At 36.4% G+C, this 21,174-nt stretch overlaps 1 protein-coding gene and 1 pseudogene across 1 annotated transcript; one reads left to right on the top strand and one right to left on the bottom strand.

Moving 5' to 3' along the window:
- Positions 1–418: 418 nt before the first annotated feature.
- On the top strand, positions 419–2,244 carry LOC133789472 (zinc finger CCCH domain-containing protein 48-like). Its single transcript, XM_062227323.1, has 4 exons — positions 419–616; positions 851–1,410; positions 1,521–1,697; positions 1,789–2,244. The coding sequence occupies exons 2-4, from the start codon at positions 1,216–1,218 to the stop codon at positions 2,026–2,028; spliced, it is 612 nt and encodes a 203-aa protein (XP_062083307.1). The 5' UTR covers positions 419–616; positions 851–1,215; the 3' UTR covers positions 2,029–2,244.
- A 2,846-nt stretch (positions 2,245–5,090) lies between these two features.
- On the bottom strand, positions 5,091–7,524 carry LOC133791399 (germin-like protein subfamily 1 member 15; annotated as a pseudogene).
- Between the last annotated feature and the right edge of the window lie 13,650 nt (positions 7,525–21,174).

The raw sequence follows: 21,174 nt of genomic DNA, 5'->3' as shown, positions 1-21,174 counted from the left end.
ATTAAATAATGTATTTTATAATATTGTAAAAATAAAATTTAATCTTACTATTATATCTATTATTAATTTTGTACAAATTTTATAAATTTAATTATTTTGTCTAACAAAACATAAAAAAATCAAATATCATTAAAAATCAAGGTAACATTCCAGTGCATAAACCAAACACATAAAACTAATATTCCCAGAAATCAGGACATGATTTCAGTACACAACCAAACACAGTAATGTAGCTTCCCAGACAATCAAATGACCTTGTTAAGCTTTCCCAGCAAATGAAAATTTTGAACTCTACTTACCAAATGCCCCTAAAAGTATCTTTCAAAATTTGTTAAAAAAAGTATTTTATGTATAAATAGAGGTGAGATTAGAGAAAGAAAACAGAGAAAGAGAGCAAGAGAGAGAGAGAAAGAGAAAGAGAGCAAGAAAGCAAGAGAGAGAGAGATGGGTGTTCTAGGAAGGAGACAGAGTTTTCGTTCGTCCTGGTTCAATAGAAAAAGTGTGCAAATTCTGGGCAGAAGGAAGGTGTGTGCGAGGTGATCGGTGCAAGTTTCTGCATTCTTGGTTCCGTGGTGATCTTTACTCCCACCTCGCCAATCTCCAAGGTCACAATAAGGTACTCTACTATTGCCATTTCTTTCTTTCTTTCTTTCTTTCCAAACTTTTATTTTGAATTTCCTATTTGAACTTGCATTATTGTTGCCAAGAATTCGAGTGTTAAGATTCGTTCCAAACAAAATATAAATATGACAATAAGGGTCATAAAAAAAAAGACTATATAATCTAATGCAACCAAGTTTTCCCTATTTGGTTTACAGATTATCTGATATTGGTTTTGGTTTTGTTTCAGGTTGATTTTTCTGGTTCTGTTTTTGTTTGTTACTCTGTTTTTTTTTATGATCTTCCGGATGAGATGAGACGCTAGTAGTACATGATATGATATGACAGGCGGTGACTGGGCTTGCGCTCCCTAATTCGGAATCTGGAGATAAACTCTACTCAAGCAGCTACGATGGTACCCTATGCGTTTGGGATTGCCACACCGGTCAAACTACCCGTATCATCAATTTTGGAGCCCCAATTGGTTGTTTGATAAATGAGGGGCCTTGGCTTTTCATTGGTCTGCCAAATCTTATCAAGGTTTGGAACACCCAGAACAATAATGGACCTGAATTCGCATTCACTCTCGAGGGGCCTGTGGGTCAAGTCAACTCTATGACTTTTGTGAATGGTACTTTGTTTGCTGGTACCCAGAGTGGGCAGATCTTAGCATGGAAAGCTTCCTCTGAAGAAGCTAATCCTTTTATTCCTGTTAGTGTCCCATCGTCCGTGACACATGAAGGTGCAGTAGTCTGTTTATGTTATGGTGGAAACAGACTATTTTCAGGTTCTCTAGACAGTTCAATCAAGGTATAAAATATTATTGAATAGACTATGTTATGTTATCTTGATTTTAACAAGAGTCACTTATATATTGTCCCTTTCTTACTTACATTACAATTATGTTATTTCTATTCCAGGTGTGGGATGAGAATTTACAATGTGTGGCCACTTTGAAGGGGCATTCAGATGGGGTGATGTCGCTTGTGTTTTGGGGATACTATTTATTGTCATGTTCATTGGATGGCACTGTCAAAATTTGGGCTACCTCTCAAGGAGGCCAAATAGAGGAAAACTATACGCATAAGGAAGGGCATGTATGTTAATCTAATATGCTATGACTGTGCACCACCATCATCATCAAAAATATATGATTTATTAACCAAAACATATATTTCTCTGTTTCAGGGTGTTCTTGCACTTAATGGGATAACACTCCCTAAGAAGACTGATGCAGAAGCTGACCAAAATATTTTGCTTTGCTCTTGTAATGACAACTCTGTTCGTCTGTATACGCTGCCAAGTTTTGAAGAGAAGGGCAGATTCCTTACAATACAAGAAGTGAGGACAATTCAAAAGGGTCCCGGAGGACTGGTTTTTACTGGGGATGGTGCTGGTCGTACCACTGTGTGGAAGACGAATGTCTAAGTTTTTTTGTTCTTGTGTTTGCTTTGATAGCTAGATACTTTGATTCATTATTGACTCTTGTATCAACTCTTACAATTTAAGTTTTTTATGAATGAATTATAAGTGGTGGGGGGTTATGCACATGATTGGTGGTTTGAGTAAGTGCCAACATAGTTGAGATTTGCTCAAGACTGCGATGATGCTTGGAATCCTCCCATCCCATCCCATTTTATGATATATCTTTTTAGTCATTTTATTAGCTATTTGATTTTTTTTTGTACGTATTAGTTCTTTATTTTACACTCATGTATTGTGAATTGCATGCATGGAGCTGTTTTTGTGCGTGTAATTTACCTTTGATTCGTTGTGATTGTAGTAGTGATTCGATTCAATTTAATGTATTGAGGACTTCTTTCCATCATATGTCCAAATTTTCTCTGCATATAATTGCTACACTAGAACTGCATTATCGTATTCATTCTCTAGAACTGCCACATAAGTTATCTTTATAGGTCTTAGTTTAAAATTCCAACTTAATATATAGTGGTTTTTTTTCCATGTTTTAACGATTTTAATTGTTAATTTTAAGAGAATATTTTAAATATTTAACATAATATATTTTTAAAATTAATTAAAAATATATGTTTATTAATTATAATAATATAAAATCAAATATTATTAAACATCATTATTATAATCATATATAATACATAATCTTAATTTTTATTAAAATTTCTATCATTTATATTTAAAAATAATACATTTTTTTATTACTTACTCTAACTAATATAAATATATATTCATATTAAATAATACTACATTGTATAAAAATATAATGTGCATATAACAAAAATGAAATAAACAATGTTTTGGTTTAATTACTTTTTAATATGTATATGCAATTTTTATTTATTTGAAATTTATATGATAATTATACAAATTTTATAAATAAAAAATGTGCATAGTACATATATATATATAGGAGAATTCTCCTATATGGGCTTCACTTTAAGCCCTACCGGTAGGGCTCTCAGTGTTTACAACCCGTGCACAGTTTTCGGCGCAATTTTTTTTATGACCGTGTATATTGTAGCTATTTAGAACATCTCCAAATTTTCACAAAACTTTGAATAGCTACAATATATCCGGCCATAAAAAAAATCGCGCCGAAAATTATTCACGGGTCAAGAAACGCTGAGAGCCCCACCAATAGGGCTTCAAGTGAAGCCGCTGTTGAAGAATTGTCATGTATATCTCTTCTATATAATAAGTGTGTAGATAACAGAAATTCATGGTTTTAACGGTTTTTTATTTTTTTTAATGTTAACTTTAACAGAATATTCTTATATTTAACGGAATATTCTTATATTTAATAGTAGTTTGTAAACACTTAAACTTAAATAAAATAAATAATTAAAAAAATTAAAATAAGATATTTTTGAGATATTTTACAATGATAATTATTTTAAAATAATAGATAATTAAAAAAATTAAAATACTATAATTTTGAAATATTTTACAATGATAATTATTTTAAAATAATAGATAATTAAACAAATTAAAATATGATATTTTTTAGATATTTTACAATAATAATTATTTAAAAATAATAAAAGCTAACATTTTCTAACTTAAATATAATTTAAATTAAACTTAAACTTACTTATTATAATAATATCATATTAAACATATAATATAATCTACATTGACTTAGCAACTGTTATCCCCATTTCCTGCATGGGCTCAAGGCCTTCGTCCAGGCCCATTGTCAGAGGCCATGTGAGCATGCGGGCCCGGCCCAAGGCCTCTTGGTACGGAGAACGTCCAAGGGGAGGGATATGGACCAGGGATGCATGTTTGGGCCCATTAGAGGGGTCCGGCATGTCCCTCCGGGTCCGTCCTCCGGGATAATAGTCCGGGCGATGTACAGAGCGTTCGGACCCCCGCGGCCTACGTGTCCAGGTCCCAGACCCTGATACGGTCCGGGCATGTGGTAAACGAAGCGGAACAAAGGTAAACAGACCCGGATCACCTCACCCCCGGTTGAAGGGGTCAAGCGTCCAGGACCCTGAAGCCGCCTCACTCCGCGTGGGCGTCGTCCCCACTTTTCACCTGTAGAAAAGGACACCTCGGGATTGCACGCCGTTGTTTCAGGTCTACGCTGTCAAGTACTCTGACTGATCTTGTCTCCTGAATCTGCCTCGTAACTCGAAGTGTCCAGACCAAAAGCACTGTTTTGTCGGGCGAGATGTAGCTCTAAGGTCAACCTGTTGGGCCTTAGCTGGTTTGGAATTCATGTATTTTGTACCTTTTGTATTGGACCTCCACTAGAAAGGCCAGGAATATCCCTATCTTTTACGGGTCCGGGTCGTACCCGGCCCAGACCCGGTGTTCCCATAAGCCTATAAATATAAGCTACAGAACACTGTGAAAGGAGTCTCTCTTCACAAAAAAAAATATACAGTAACTCTGTCAAAATATAGAGGGAAACTCCATTGTAAAAGGTTCTTCAAGCTCTAATAATACAGACTCATGGACTAAGGCTAGTTAATGCCCCAACCACGTAAAAACCCCGTATTAATCCTCTGCTTTCATTATACTTATCATATAGATAATAGATATTAATATAGTTGCCGAAAATCTCGGTTAATAGCAACAAATTGTTTTTTTAAAAAAAAAACTAGTACGAAACTTAAATTTAAAATTCACGTATAATATTTAATATTACATTAAACATATAATATATAATCTCTTGTTTGTGACTTTCAAATTCAAAAACTAGAACAAAAATAAACTTAAACAAAAATAAATAAATTATTTAATTAAAATAAAATATTTATTTAAAATTTATATGACATTAATATAAATTTAATAAAAATAAATAATAAATTTTATAAATAAAACTGAACAAACCTCACGTTGTTTTGTTTGTATCTAGTATATATATATATAGATATATATTGATAAAAATAGAAGAAGAAGAATACCATTGTTTTTATTTATTTAGTATTACGACTATATATATTGGTCGTATTTATTATTTGCATGGCAACGTACAGTACGATTAATTTAATTATGCTTGCTCGATCATAAATAATTTAGGACGATATATGTCAAGCCCCAAATCGCTTCTGTAGATCCTTAACCACATCCTTGTCCAACATGAATGCCTTAGCAAGAACATCAGGCTTAATGGGAGGGGCGGATCCAAACAGTGTCAGCAATGGTAATGATTCCGGCATTCTGGCTCCCCAAGCTGGCGAAGGCTACGGCTGGAGTCTTTCCGATGTTGTACTGGAAATGAATCATTCCGATGGGGAACACAAAGACGTCTCCCTTGTGGAGAACCTTGGTTCCGTCTATGTTCGACGAAACGAACCCCGCGTAGAGTGTTCCCTCCGCAACGAACAGAATCTCCGAGGCCCGAGGGTGAGTGTGAGGTGGGTTCGTTCCGTACGGGGCGTAGTCGATACGTGCTATGGATACTCCCAGAGTGTTGAGCCCCGGTAGGGTTTCAACGAACACGTTCGTGACGTTGGACCCGACAGCGTTGTCTGTGTTTGCCGGAATGTTGATTCCTGAGAAGAAAAAGTCGTCTGCTTTTACCAGCTCCGGCTTCTTGCAGAATCTCCCGTTCACGAATACTTTTTAAATATTAATTCAAACAATATATAAAAAAAAATGTTAATCTAACTTTCATATATATTCTTTAATATATATATCTATAGTACTTATCAATGTAGTTTTATTAGAATAAGTAAAAATATATTAGTGTCCTTCAAAAAAAATATAATATTAGAGAGTTGATAATCTGTCAATAATATAATTCTTCATGATAAAATATAGCTAAAACTATCCAAAATTTCTAAAATTATACATGAGAGTAAATTATTGTATAATAAATAATAAATGTATTTATTAGGCTGTTTTTGGATTAATTTTTTAATATATGTTAATATTAATCAAATCATATCATAAAAATTATCTAGTGGAATTGAGTCATATATGAGCAAATTTGAATAAACAATTTTGTATACTATAATTTACTTTGTTAATAATAATGTGTAATATTACTATAAATAATAGCTATATAATTTTTGGACCTTATAACATACAAACATATGAGTGGTTTTTATTTTATAAAAAACATATTAGTGGTTAATTAAGTGATGAGAGAATATCTCTTCTATATAAAAAGTGTGTAAAAAAACAGAAATTCTTAATTTTAACGGTCTTTTATTCTTATTATTAACTTTAACAGATTATTCTTATATTTAACGTTAGATTGTAAATATTACTTAAACTTAAATAAAATTAAATATATAAATAATTAAAAATATATAAAAATAAGATATTTTACAATAATAATTATTTAAAAATAATAAAATTATATGTTTTATAACTTATATAAAATTTAATTAAACTTAAATTTAAAGTTGATGAATTATTAGAATAATATCATATTAAACATATAATATATATAATCTACTATTAAGTAGCAACAAACTTCTTTTAAAAAAAACTAGCACAAACTTAAATCTAAATTACAAGTATAATATTAATATTATATTAACCATATAATATATAATCTCTTGTTGTCATTGCCAAATTAAAAAACTACAACATACATAAACTTAAACAAAAATAAATCAAATAATTAATTAAAATAGGATATTTTATGATAATTTAAATAATTAAATCATATTTATTTAGAAATAATAAAGTCATGCGTATCATTTTTTTATCTTACAAATTTGTGTGATAGTTTTTTTTTTTTATCAAGTGATTATATCTATTTTTCTTCATCAAATTCACCAAATGACATAGTGAGATATATTAGAAACCAAAAATAGTTGATGCATGTACATATACTACTCTACACTATGACTTTTTCTATTCTTATTTTATTCTATTATTAATTTTTTTTTAAATATTATTGTAATTTATATATATGGTGTCATGTAGCCATGTAAATATATATCTATGTCAATGTTGTGTTTAGATGTCATATATATATATTATTGATATAAATATTTATATATACTATAGAACTGATATAATTTATTCTATTATTTTTATTTTTAAAAAGTGAACCAATATTTATTAAAATTATAGACAATATTTTACTTTAATTTTTTTAATATATTTATGTCATACATTATATTAAATATCTTTTATTTATTTATATGATATTGTTTATTTATTTAAATTTTATATAATAATTAAAAAATCTATAATAAAAATAAATACATAAATAAGTTTGTTTACAACTTTAAATTTTAAAACGTGAATTATAAGTTAGTTCTCTAACAAATATATATATATATATATTTTGGAGAATAATCAGAAAAAATGTATATATGCAGAAAACGTACACGTATCTTTGGGATCATCAATTGCTACGCAAAAGTCCTGAAGAGGACTGGGATCGAATGCGCATGCAATGTGAGTTGCCCAACCCAAAACAGTGAGTGCCCAGAAGATGAAATGGAAAGTACTACTCCTCATCATATCCATAACACTTATAATTTTTTTCTTTCTTTCTTTCTTTATATAAATATATATAATGTTAATGATTTTAATCTCTCGATATCTATATCTCTGCTATAATATATATATATATATATATATAATATGCTTGCTGCCTTAGAAATCTTTGGTGGCCGAACGTATGTGGATTTATGACTATATATATAGAAGGGCATGTAAGACGTATATACGAGCGTGATGATCAATCTTTTTTTTTTAATGATTATTTTATTTTCATTTTCTCACTACTGTTTCTGAAAAAGATGGATCGATTATTAACGGCCGGGGACTCCCAGCAATGACTAGTCTCTATATATGAACATTATTTTGATTTATTATTTGGTATTCATAGCTAGCTTGCTAGCTATAGTTATTACTTATAATATCAATTATATTAAACTATTAATTCATTAATGGACTAGTAGTGATTCTTGTGAAATAATACTAGTCACTTAGATGTGAGCCCTCTAAACACAGTTTCTGAACTTTTTAGAACACTCATTGAGAGTTTTTTAAAAAATAAATTAGGACACGTAGTATGAGCCCTAAAACTGATGTGTCCTAAAAGTTTTGAATTTTATTTTAACAAAAGTTCATGTACTTTTTAGGACACTGGTCATTGATAGTCCTTAAAAAACATATTTTAGGACTCGCAATGAGTGTCCTAAAAATGAGTCCTAAAAAACCTGAATAGAAAATTTAAGTGTATAATATAAGTGGTGGTTGCTGACCTTCAACCCCCGCGAGCCAAGCCCCACACGCCGCGCCCTCTGCCGCCTGGAGCCATTCGAAGTCGCAATGGTGCTAAGTTTCCCAAACACTTCCAAGTGTTTTACGACCGCCTCAAGCCACCCCGACCCAAACGACCACCATCATTGCATTCCTTACGTTTTGGACATCAAAACTCACTAAAGGATTGAACTCAACGGCCATTGGAATTGGAAGTCGACATTCGCTGGAATCCATGGAGGTATGAGAAATCATAGTGCAAATCTAGCCATTCTAGGCCTTTCCAAGAAGAACCACCCTGATGCTACCGAGACTTGGGCTTTGATGCCCAGTCATCGTTTTCCCGAACCACCACTGTGGGTTGGTGGCGCCGCCATCAACGTCAGAGCTCCAGCAGAGCTTTGGCTACCAATTAATTTTTTAAAAATGAAATTTAAATTTTTTTAGGACTCGCGACTTTTTAAGGCTCTCAAATGGTGCGCGAGATCTAAAAACTTTTTTAGGGCTCGCTTTTTTAGTAGTGAATATATAAGTATAACTGATCTACAAATTATGTTTAATTATCACATTAATTAAATAATTTATAGTTCATGAACTAGTGTGAAAATGGGACTTGGACCCTTGCCCTAAATCTCCTCGCTTATTTCTCTCTGTCTACCCATCAATATATTCAAATCGATAGATCTTTGATGATTGTGAACTTAAATTTAATTTGGTTGCACTAATAATAATGGGAGAAGCAGATGAAAAGCTCTCTTTTTTCTTTGGATTTTTTATTTTTTGGTTAATTATAATAGGTAAATGCTTTTGTATCTCTTTGTACTCTTCAAAAAAAAAATTATACACAAATGTTACAATGTAACGTTGATTAGCAATATATTACCATTCATGTACAAGTGTACATGTACAAATAGTACCATTCATGTAAAAAGATATAAACTTATCAAAATCTTTATTTTGTGAATTTTATTAGCATAAATTGTATAATTTTATATTAGTATATAATATTGACTAATAACATTATTTCTCATCTTCTTTATGCAAAAATATATTTCTTTTATTCAATTTGTGATTATATAGATATGTGTGTGCATGTGTATATATCACTACAACAATTACAGTCATTTGCGGCGTGAGTATTAGTGGCGGGCTCAGTCCACCTATATTGTATAGGCTATTAGCGGCGGACTAGGTGGTATGCCGCTAATAATGTACGAGTATTTTAAAAAAAATAAAAATATATATTAGTAGCGGACTTACCACTATTAGCGACAGATAGTCTGCCGCTAATATACGTAATAAAAAGCCTGAGAAATTTTTTTAAGTTTTATTAGCGACGGAGATAATTACTTTTATTAGAAGCGCATTATCCGCCGCTAATAGTATTTGAGGTGGGTAGAAACCATTAGTAGCAGCAGTAAACTAATAATAGCAGTGGGGCCGCTGCTAATACTTATGAAGAAGTTAAAAATTGGCACAACCCCTTTCTTCTCCGAAGGAAAACTACAGACCTTCCATTGCACACCGTTTGCGCAGCGTCTCTTCCATTCCACAGAAGCACTTTTTTGTTTTTGTATTTTCTTTTGCAATTGGGATGCACAGCTGGAGAAGTTGCTGGTAATGGGCTTTGGGAGCTAGCAGGTGCGGTAGCTATTTCCGAAATACAATTTTTCACAATCTGCAGATGTTTTTATTTTATTTTTCATTTTTTTTGGAAGTTTATGAACAATCTACAGATTGCATATCCAAATGTTTGTATTTGAAATGTTTTTTTTCAATTTGGTTATTGAGGTTCAAAGCCACAGATTGCATATCGGGTTAGTGAGTTATTGAGGTTCACCCTCACAAATCCTCACATATAAATATATAATCGTTTCCCTCTCGTCTTTCTTTGCTGTATTTTGGATTAGTGAGTTATGTGTAGTTTGCTTTTAATTCTCTATTGTTTTTTTTTATTTATATAATTTAAATGTGAATGTTGGTTTCTTGCTTGGGACTTGTATCCGTTTTTGGATTGCTTGTTTAATTGGGAATATCATGTGCAATGGGGAATATGATTTAAAATTGTGTTGGTTTTGTGACTCTGTCATATATAAATATATTAATATATACATATATATATATATATATATATATATATATATTGATGGCCAACTACTCTTCTCCATGGGCCACGGCAGTGACTATAGTGTGTGATTGGTCTTGGTGGCTTATTTTTTCGGATTAGGCTTGGTGGTTTTAGGAATTTCGGACTATTGGCTTGGTAGCTCAGAGATATTTTTTTATGATTTATGTTGATATCAAATCCTCAATATTCTGAATGTTTGTTGATGAATCATTGGCCTGAGATATTTAAGACTATTATCGGATATCATGTGTAGACATTTGTTGTAATGAACTCTTTTGAGTTATGATATTTCTTTGAGTGTTATGCTTTGGTTTAGTTTTGGAAGTTGCTTGACAATACCCAGATGGATTTCTCAGTTGTTTCATCGACAAATTTGGGATATTAAGGACAATTTTGATGAGGTTAATGATGCTATTGATGTTGTACATGAAACAAGCTCATCAAATTTTGTGTTGACTGTGGACCTCGAAGAGTTGATTATGCAATATGATCAACCTGCTGCATATGTTGGGGCTAATGAAGTGGGTGACTACGAATGTGATATGCCAGAACATGAGGAAGTCGCATATGCAGAGGATGAATTGCTAGTTGAGATTTGTGAAAATGAAAATGTGTCTCCGATTACTGATGGAAATTATAGTGATTACTCTGTTTAGTTTTTCTATTTGTGTAACAGAACTATATATTGAAATATAATAAAGTTTTTTGTAATTAATATTAATACGAGTTGAATGTGATATACTTCTAATTTAATTTGATGCTAATTACTAACTAATAAATTTTAAAGTGAATTATAATCTCAGCTGATATAGCAACCTATCACGGTGGAGATGGTGGTGGTCAAGACCCACCAAATCCTTACCATCATCTTGCGAGTCAGGTTAAATATTTCGTGTGTCAATCCGCCGCTAATATCCCTTATTAGCGACCAACAATTGGCAGCGGGTTATCAGCGGCGGATCCAACACTTATTAGCAGCGAACCATTCCGCCGCTAATAACTTTATTTCTTGTTGTGTGTGTAGATATATATATATCTTCTATATAAAAGTGTGTAGATAACGAAATTTTTTTGTTTTAGATATTTTTTTGTTAGTTTTAACGGAATATTCTAAATATTTTACGGAATATACCTTTAAAACTAATAGAAATATATATTTATTAATTATATTAATATAAATTCAAATTCAAATTCAAATGTTATAAAATATTATAATTATAATAATGTGTAATACAAAATGAAATATTTAATAATTATATTAATATAAATTTAAATGTTATAAAATATTATTATTATAATAATTTTTAATACAAGACTAGATATTTAATACTTAAATTAATATAAATTTCAATATTATAAAAATATCATTATAACAATAATATATAATACCTAATGTTAATTTTTATTAAAAAAATTATCATTTATATTTAAAAAGGTTAACATATTATATATATATATTTTAAAATCATAAACAATGTTTTGGTTTAATTTTATTTTAATATGTTTATGTCATTCTATATAATATTGTTTATTTATTTGAAATTTATATGACAATGATACAAAATTAATAAATTCTATAAATAAAACTAAGCAAACGTACATTGGTCGTTGTATGTATCTAGTATCTATATATATACTAGATACAAACAACGTGCAACACATGTTTGCTTAGTTTTATTTATTAAACAAAAACATTATTTATAATATTTTTTAAATATATATATAATATGATAATTTTTTCAACATAAATGATAATTTTTTTAATAAAAATTAAGATTATGTATTATATATTATTATTATAATGATATTTTATAATATTTAAATTTATATTAATATAAGTATTAAATTTCTAATTTTGTTTTAAATATTATGATAATAATAATATTTTATAATATTTGAATTCATATTAATATAATTAGTAAAAAATTAGGATTATATAATATTATCATAATAATATTTTATAACTTCTAAATTTATATAAATGTAATTATTAAATATCTAATTTTATATTATATATTATTATAATAATGATATTTTATAACATTTGAATTTATATTAATATAATTATTATATATATAGCTTTATATTAAATATTATTATAATAATGATATTTTATAATAGTCTTTTGGCAAAATGGACAGTTTTTTAAAATCATTTTGCACTCTAACTTAATTTTAATAATTCTTTACAAAATGAGGTTATAATTTTTTTTAACAACTTTGGGATTATAATTTTTTTTAACAACTTTGGGATTATAAATTGCATGCATGCAACTTTACATAAGTATATAATATTGAGATTTGAAAGCATAAAAGGGGCAATTACAAATTAATATCCTATTGCTCCCTCATCTCCTATGATCTATATATTCATGTTGAATATATAGATTATTTTTAACTATACATTAATGTTACACCCAGATTTCGAGCCATTAGGATTGTGATCTCGAAAGCTGGATTCGCAATGAATGGACTCGTAATGTTTGGAACGTGTCCGCAGCCTAGGCATCAACCCTGCGAAGCAGAGACGACTTCGAAGATGGTAGCCTCGAGATCCTCACGAGCTCGAAAGACAGACACCGAAGTACGTCTGTTCTCAGGAGGGCCTCGGATCAGGGACTCCGAGCCTGACACAAGTATGAGCTCGAAGTCATGTGATCTCGGGAAGATGCTATAGCTCGAAAGTCAATAAGAGACCTGGGTGAATAGGGCCTTGGCGATATAAGATAATAACTTTGAATATCTTAGTGAATCATCAATGAGAGACGCGGTCTACATTGATTGCTATATATCCCCTATAATCAAGGGATATTAATTGTTCAGTTATACGCCCCTTGATCTTCAGGGGACGTTTCCTTGTATATAGGATTACAGGCTTTGAATGCCATTAAATTTATTTGCATATACAGAATAACTTCCCGAAATATGTGGGATAGTATTCTGAAATCTTCTCTATAAATAGAGAGGTCATGCACCATTGTAAAGGACCGAATTTTTGTGATCTTGAGAGAAACTCTGGAGAATTCATCCTTGAAGAATTTTCAGAGATCATCTTAAGTTTAATAACAAAGACTCGTGGACTAGGCAGATTTAACTGCTGAACCACGTAAAAAATCTCGTTTGTATTATCATATTTTTATTGGCCATAACTGATTATTGTTTTCGTGCTCTCATGTCACTGTTGACGAAAAACGGCGTCAACAGTTTGGTGCTTTCATTGAGAGCCTTAAGTATTCAGTCCCTGAACAAGTTATGGCCGATAATAATCAGAATGTTCCTGAAGAAAATTATCCAAGACGTCCTGGGAAACAGCCGATGGAAAACCCAGATGTTGAAGAAATAAGTGGATCCTCCGATTCTCGGGGACCACCCGCTCCACCAAGAGATGAGGATATGTATTACAATCCTGAGCGATATGTTCCCATTGTGGAACTTGAGAACCGGCAGTTGAAACAGCAGTTGGCAGAAGCCAACAAGAGAAATGAGGAGTTAGCGAGGATAGCCGCAGAGGCGCAGATGGCTCAGCCCCCGCCTCCGCGTGAAAACCAAGCTCCTCCTCCTAGGGACGTGCATGTCCCTCCCCGCAGGCCCCGTGGGCGTCCGCGAAAGAATGCTGCCACAAAAAGGCCGGCACAACCTCCGACACCAGCAGAGCCATCCGCTCCCCCTAGGCCCCAAAAGAAGTACCCGGGCTAGGGCCCCGGTTAATCCACCTGTGGAAGTACCTACGGGAACTGAGAACAACCGAGCCCCTGCAGAGGTTCGAACTCAAGTCCCTGGGAGCGCAGCAAATGCAACCAACCCATCTCGGGCAAACTCCGGACAATCTAGGCCGCGAAGTGGGTGGCAGCCACCGTCACCCATACGGTTCCCTCCATCGCCTATAAGATATCCTTCACCTCCTCGCAGGAATACTCAACCAGTTCGAGATCAGGACGAAAGGCGTGCGGAGAGGAGACAAGGAAACAGGGGAACTTTTCAGGAGCGGAGAGGTGCCCTATCTGAAAGGAGTCAAACATCTCGGTCTCGCACGACGGAAACGAAGCGGCATGGAAAAGACCCATCTCGAAATAACCATGGTACAAGTTTTACTAGTGACGACTCTGGAGATACCAGATCGGTCAGAATGCATGATCGAGGTCGTAAGAATACTGGGGGCCGCAGGAATCGCTTCGACCTACAAGAACATTTGAATCAAAGTCGGGGTAATGTTAACCCGATAAACCCGGACCTGAGGGATCGCTTGAATAGGCGTAAAGATCCCCTACGGAGGCGCGAGCCTGGAATTGTGATCGACGACAACCGATTCCAGACAGTACCCCTCGCCGACCTAGTCCAGGAAAGAATTGATCAGTTGGAAAAGGCCTTTAGGCTTTTGAAAAATGAGCAAGGTCAGGATCAATATGAAGATTCTCATGAGGAGCTTGAACCGTTTGCTCCCCATATTTCCAACACTCCATTTCCCCAAGGGTTTCGGATCCCTCACGTCCCAACGTTTGAGGGAAAGACCGACCCATATAGCCATTTGAGTACGTTCAACCCCATAATGAAAGCCAGTAATGTGGGTTACGTGCTCAGATGCATGTTATTTCCAGCATCATTGACAGGACCAGCCAAAAGCTGGTTCGAAAAATATAAGAGACACTCAATAACTTATTGGGAGCAGCTGTCTAAAGACTTCAAGAAGCAGTTCAGAGCCATGATGGGGGTTAGACCTGAGGCGTCAACCCTAACTAATGTTCGGCAACAGTCAGGTGAGACATTAAAAAGTTACCTTACAAGGTTAAATTTGGAAGTTTCCCGAGCTCGGAACGTGGATGACAGCGGTCACCTAATGGCTGTCCAAGCTGGAGTTATGCCAGGGAGTGCTCTCTGGGATGACATGCAGAGGAAACCTGTGAGTTCCCTAACTGAGTTTAACAAGCGGGCACAGAGGTTTGTCAATGTAGAGGAAGCGAGGTCGACACTTAATGTGACTTCCCAGCCCGCAACTACAACGATAAACGTAAACTCTGCCTCAACGTCAGCGGACCCACCAGCTTCAAAGCCCGCTGCGGAAAACCCTTCCAAGAGAAAAAAGAACGAAGGGAGTAACCTCGAGGCCGAAGGAGGAAAGAAAAAGAAGGGGGAGAGATATTTCTCCGTGTACAGAGTGTACACCGAGCTCAACAAGTCTTAGGAGAACATATACCTGGCTAATGAAAACCAGGTCCTCTTTAGGCATCCGGACCCAATGAGAAATCAGAAGTCCAAGAGGGACTCCAGCAAGTATTGCCGATTTCACAGAGACACCGGGCATACTATCGATGAATGTCGACAGCTGAAAGACAAGATCGAAGGATTGATCTCGAGGGCTTACTTCAGACAATATGTCAAGAACCAAAGTACTAATTAGGCGACCGCGAGCCAGAAAGCAGCCGCGTCGCAGCCCACACAAAACAATAATTCCCGAGCTCGGGAAGAAGATAGGCCCCCACCGATAGATGGAGAAGACATGATAACCATCTCGGGACGGCCTCATCCTGTAGGCACGGGCAGAAATGCCCAAAAGAGATACGTTAACGAGCTGAAGACTGGGGACGGGTCTCCCTATGAACCCGAACCCAGAGCTCCAAAAAATCAGAGGATTGAATCCCAACCAATAACCTTCACTGAGGAAGACGCATCCCACGTTCAGTTTCCTCACCATGATCCGCTGGTCATCACTCTCCAGCTGGAAAATAAAAGGGTCCACCGAGTTCTCATAGACAATGGGAGCTCAGTTAACATTCTCTATAGAGCAACCCTCGAAAAGATGGGACTCTCCCTTCGCGACCTGAAAGCGTGTGCGACTACTTTATACGGCTTTTCAGGAGAAGGGACCGCCTTCATGGGATCCATCGAGCTCCCCGTAACCTTGAGAGACTACCCGGTCTCAGCAACCGAGATGATGGAGTTCGTGGTAGAGGATCTACCTTCAGCCTACAATGTGCTGCTCGGGAGACCCGCCCTGGTTGGGCTGGGGGCAGTCACATCAGTAAGGGATCTGGCCCTTAAGTTCCCGACCCCTAGCGGCGTCGGTACATTGAAGGGAGATCAGTTAGCTGGAAGAGAATGCTACAGCATTTCCTTAAGAAGAAAGAAACAAACGAGCGCACAAGCACTCGTCATTATTCAAAGTAAATACGGGACGGTCTTAGAGATTGATGAAGAGATCGATCCAAGAGTTGAGAAGAAATCTGACCTCGAACCCTTAGAAGAGCTCGAAGAAATTCAGCTCGAGGAAACCGATCCCTCGAAAAAGGTAAAGGTTGGAAAACACCTCTAGGAAGAGATAAAATAGCAACTAATTTGCTTTTTGAAGAAAAACCAGGATGTCTTCGCATGGTCACATTCGGACATGGTAGGGATAAGTCCGAATATAGCAAGCCACACGCTAAATATAGACAAAAGCTTCCCTCCGAAGCAACAAAAGTGAAGACAGTTGGATGATGACAGAAAGAAGGCACTGAAGGAGGAGGTTGACAGGTTAAAAGCAAACCGATTCATTAGGGATGCCTTTTACCCTGACTGGGTAGCCAATCTGGTGTTGGTCCCAAAACCTAATGGGACGTGGCAGACCTGTATTGGCTATTCGGACCTCAACAAAGCTTGCCCGAAAGACTGTTTTCCATTACCAAGGATTGACCAGCTCGTGGATGCCACGGCGGGGCATGGCCTGATGTCGTTCATGGATGCCTATTCTAGATATAACCAAATTCCCATGCATGCCCCCGACCAGGAACATACGAGCTTCATAACAGATAAGGGGCTATACTGTTATAATGTCATGACATTCGGGCTCAAAAATGCTGGGGCCACATACCAGGGGCTCGTGAACATGATGTTTTCAAAACAGATAGGAAACAACATGGAAGTTTATGTTGACGACATGCTTGTCAAGTCTCAACTTAACAATAACCATGTTGATGACCTCGAAGAGTGCTTTGGCGTGCTCCAAAAGTATAACATGAAACTAAATCCCTAGAAGTGTACTTTCGGAGTATCTTTAGGAAAATTCCTGGGCTTTATCGTGAACGCTCGTGGAATAGAAGCCAACCCCGACAAGATCCAGGCTCTGATTGACATGCCCTCACCTCGAAGACACAAGGATGTCCAAAGTTTTACCGGCAGGATGGCGGCCCTAAGGAGGTTCATTTCAAAATCTACGGACCGTTGTCTTCCGTTTTTCAACCTTTTGAGGGGAGGTAAGAAATTTGAATGGACGGAGGAGTGCGAGCTGGCTTTCCAGGAGATTAAAAAGCACCTCGCAGAACCCCCCATCTTGTCAAAACCTGTTACGGGAGAAGTAATGTACCTATACCTTTCCACCACCGAACACGCGATAAGTGCAGTGCTCGTGTGAGAAGAAGAGAAGGTACAGAGACCCGTTTATTACATCAGTAAAAGGTTACTGGGGGCAGAATCGAGATACCCCTTGATGGAGAAGCTGGCTCTCAGCTTAATTCATTCATCTCATAAACTTCGACCCTACTTTCAGGCGCATCCCATCCATGTGCTGACTGATCAACCACTTAGGCAAGTCTTGTCTAAACCAGAGGCTTATGGTCGACTTCTTAAATGGGCGATTGAACTCGGACAGTTCGAGAACCTACCACCCGAGGACGACCATTAGGGCACAGGCATTGGCAGACTTTATAATGGAATGTACTGGCATGACTAATGATGAAGTTATAACCCCGGCCCACGAGCTGTGGAAACTTTACGTCGATGGCTCATCTAATGAAATTGGATCGGGGGCAAGGGTCATTTTGGTTACCCCCGCAGGGAGTAGATTTCATTCTGCCTTAAGATTTGACTTCAAGGCGTCGAATAATGAGGCCAAATACGAGGCTTTACTGGCAGGACTTCGTATAGCCAAAGAGCTCAAAGCCAAAGCAATACATTGCTACAGCGACTCTCAGCTCGTGGTTAATCAAATCTTGGGAGAATACCAGGCTCGTGGCACGAGAATGGCAACTTATTTAGAGAAGGCAAAGTCCGCATTGGAACATTTCAAATTTTATGCAATCGATCAGGTTCCCCGAGAACGGAATTCAAATGCAGATGCCTTAACTCGGCTCGCCACCTCCGCTGAGAATGATGAACTAAACGTTGTGCCCATAGAACACCTCTCGGCCCCTAGCATTAACGAGCCAGAGGAGGAAGACGTGTGTATGATTGAGTCCGAGCCTACCTGGATGACCCCGATAGTTGAATATCTCGAGACCAGTGTCCTTCCAAAAGACCGGAACCAGGCTCGAAAGTTAATGTATCAACTTCCCCGTTACACCATTTTGGACGGAAAGCTGTACAGAAGGGGGTTTTCCATGCCATTACTTCGGTGTGTAACTCCACTCGAAGCTAAGAAGATCATTGAAGAAATTCATGAAGGATTCTGCGGAGATCACACCGGGGGGCATAGCCTATCCAAGAAAATCATACGCCAAGGATATTTCTGGCCTACCATTAAAACGGATTCTTTCGAGTACGTGAAGAAATACGACAAATGCCAGAGATTCACCATGATTCCTCGAGCTCCACCATCCGAGCTAACCATGTTGACTTCCCCATGGCCATTCGCGGTATGGGGAATCGACCTCATAGGCTCTCTCCCGACTGGCAAGGGTTGTGTGAAATATGTTGTCGTCGCTGTGGATTACTTCACGAAGTGGACGGAGGCTGAACCATTGGCAACAATAACTTCCAAAAAGGTCCTTGACTTCGTGGTAAAAAACATCGTATGCCGATATGGGATGCCGAGGAAGATTGTATCCGACAACGGAACCCAGTTTGATAGCGACTTGTTTACCAACTTTTGTGAAAAGAATGGAATAATAAGGAGTTTTTCGTCAGTAGCTCATCCTCAGGCGAATGGCAGGCTGTAAACAAAACTCTCAAGAGTTCACTAAAGAAAAAGTTGGAGGAAGCAAAGGGACGATGGCCCAAAGAATTTCCCCAAGTCCTATGGGGATATAGGACCACAGCTCGAACATCAACGGGGCATACCCCGTTCTCTCTAGCATACGGTTGCGAGGCAATGTTGCCTATCGAGGTCGAAATCCCTACAATCCGAACTCATATTTATGACCAAAACTCGAACCACACTCAGCTCGAAGAAACCTTAGACATGATTAAAGAAAAAAGAAACGAAGCTCAGTTGAGGAACGCTGCTTACCAGTAACAAGCTACCAGATATTTCAACAAGAGGGTTCGAGATCGAAAGTTTGGCGTGGGAGATCTGGTGTTGAGACGCGTATTTTTGGCAACACGAGATCCAGCAGCTGGTGTGCTTGGGCAAAATTGGGAAGGACCATACCAGATAGAGTCAGTCATCTGGCCTAGTGTTTACAAGCTAGCGAGATTGGATGGGAGCCTGGTACCGCGAGCATGGAATGGCAAACACCTAAGACCTTACTACCAATAGTATAGGAAGAGTGTTGCCTGTATGTAACCATGATTATTTATCTGTACTACTTTGTCTACTTTTGAACTCCATCAAATAAAGATCTATTTCGATCAACATGTTATATTTCTCTTTATTTTTGCAATCTCTCTTAATTTAATAACCTATGGTCACACTCATAGGATATTAAGGGGGCATCATTGGTATATATACCATCAGCTTGAAAAATAAAATCACATGCACAAAATACATACAAGTGTTTGGATGTAACCAGATGCGCGAGTTTAGTTAGTTTGGATGTAACCAAATTATCAAAAGATAAAAATGTTTGGATACAACCAAATATACGAACAAGGTTAAAAATATAAGTGTATGGATTACAAACCAAACACAACCTTAATAGGTTTGGAGCAAACCAGCTAAAACTAATCGACGATAAGTTGGAACCTGAACCTTCTTCGAGATAAGTCGAGATCGAGGCTGGAATATATTATGGAAAAATAGTTTCAAACTCATAACCTCGGAGAAATAACCGAGGACGAGAAAAAGTAACTAAGCAATAGGATATAACTAAACCATTTGTATTACACACCATACAAGTACTTTCGGGTTCATGGTTAAAGTAATATCCGACCTTGATAAATAACGAGATCGGAAGCGGATAATTCGAGCAAACGATGCATGAATGCGTTGAGCCTTGAGCCTAAATCCAAACTATGTTTGTATGAATAAATAAACATAAACGATTCATTAATATAAAATGTGAAAAATATTTCTTACCAAGAAATGTAAAGCATATGTATTAAAATAAAAATAAAAAAATTGTATCAGCCCTACGGGCATTAATTAAAGTAATTACAAAAATAAGGGGACGCAGCCCCGAGATGAGATTTCCCCCGAAATCAGATTCAAGAAGAAGCACCCTCCTTGGCCTTCTCAGCGTCAGCAGCACCGGACCCCTCAGGACGAATAGCATGACTATCCTTCTGAGCACCCTCGGAGGCGGCTTCCTAAGCAGCCTCTTCCGCCTCAAGCCGAGTATTCCACTTATCTAGAAGCTTCGCCTCATGAGGACCTAGGAAGCTGATATCGAGGTCTTCGTTGTTGGCCCACATTCTGTACATGGCCAAATCAATCGCCTGGTCCTTCTTCTCTTTATACTCAGCAAGGAGGCGAGCCTTTTCACCCTCAATTATATCAAAAGTAGCCGCCTGGTCCTCTTCGAGCTTTTTGTTAGCCTCTTGGAGCCGAGTGTTCTCCTTCTCAAGCTCCACGAGCTTGGCATTCTCTTTCTCGAGCTCCGCGAGCCTAGCATTCAGCTTCTCAAGCTTGGATGCCTTGGCCTTAAGCTCCTCGGC

The sequence above is a fragment of the Humulus lupulus genome, chromosome 7 (genome assembly GCF_963169125.1).
Source record: "Humulus lupulus chromosome 7, drHumLupu1.1, whole genome shotgun sequence".
Lineage (NCBI taxonomy): Eukaryota > Viridiplantae > Streptophyta > Magnoliopsida > Rosales > Cannabaceae > Humulus > Humulus lupulus.
The sequence above is the reverse complement of the archived record's forward strand: the minus strand, read 5'-3'. Positions and strand labels throughout refer to the sequence as shown.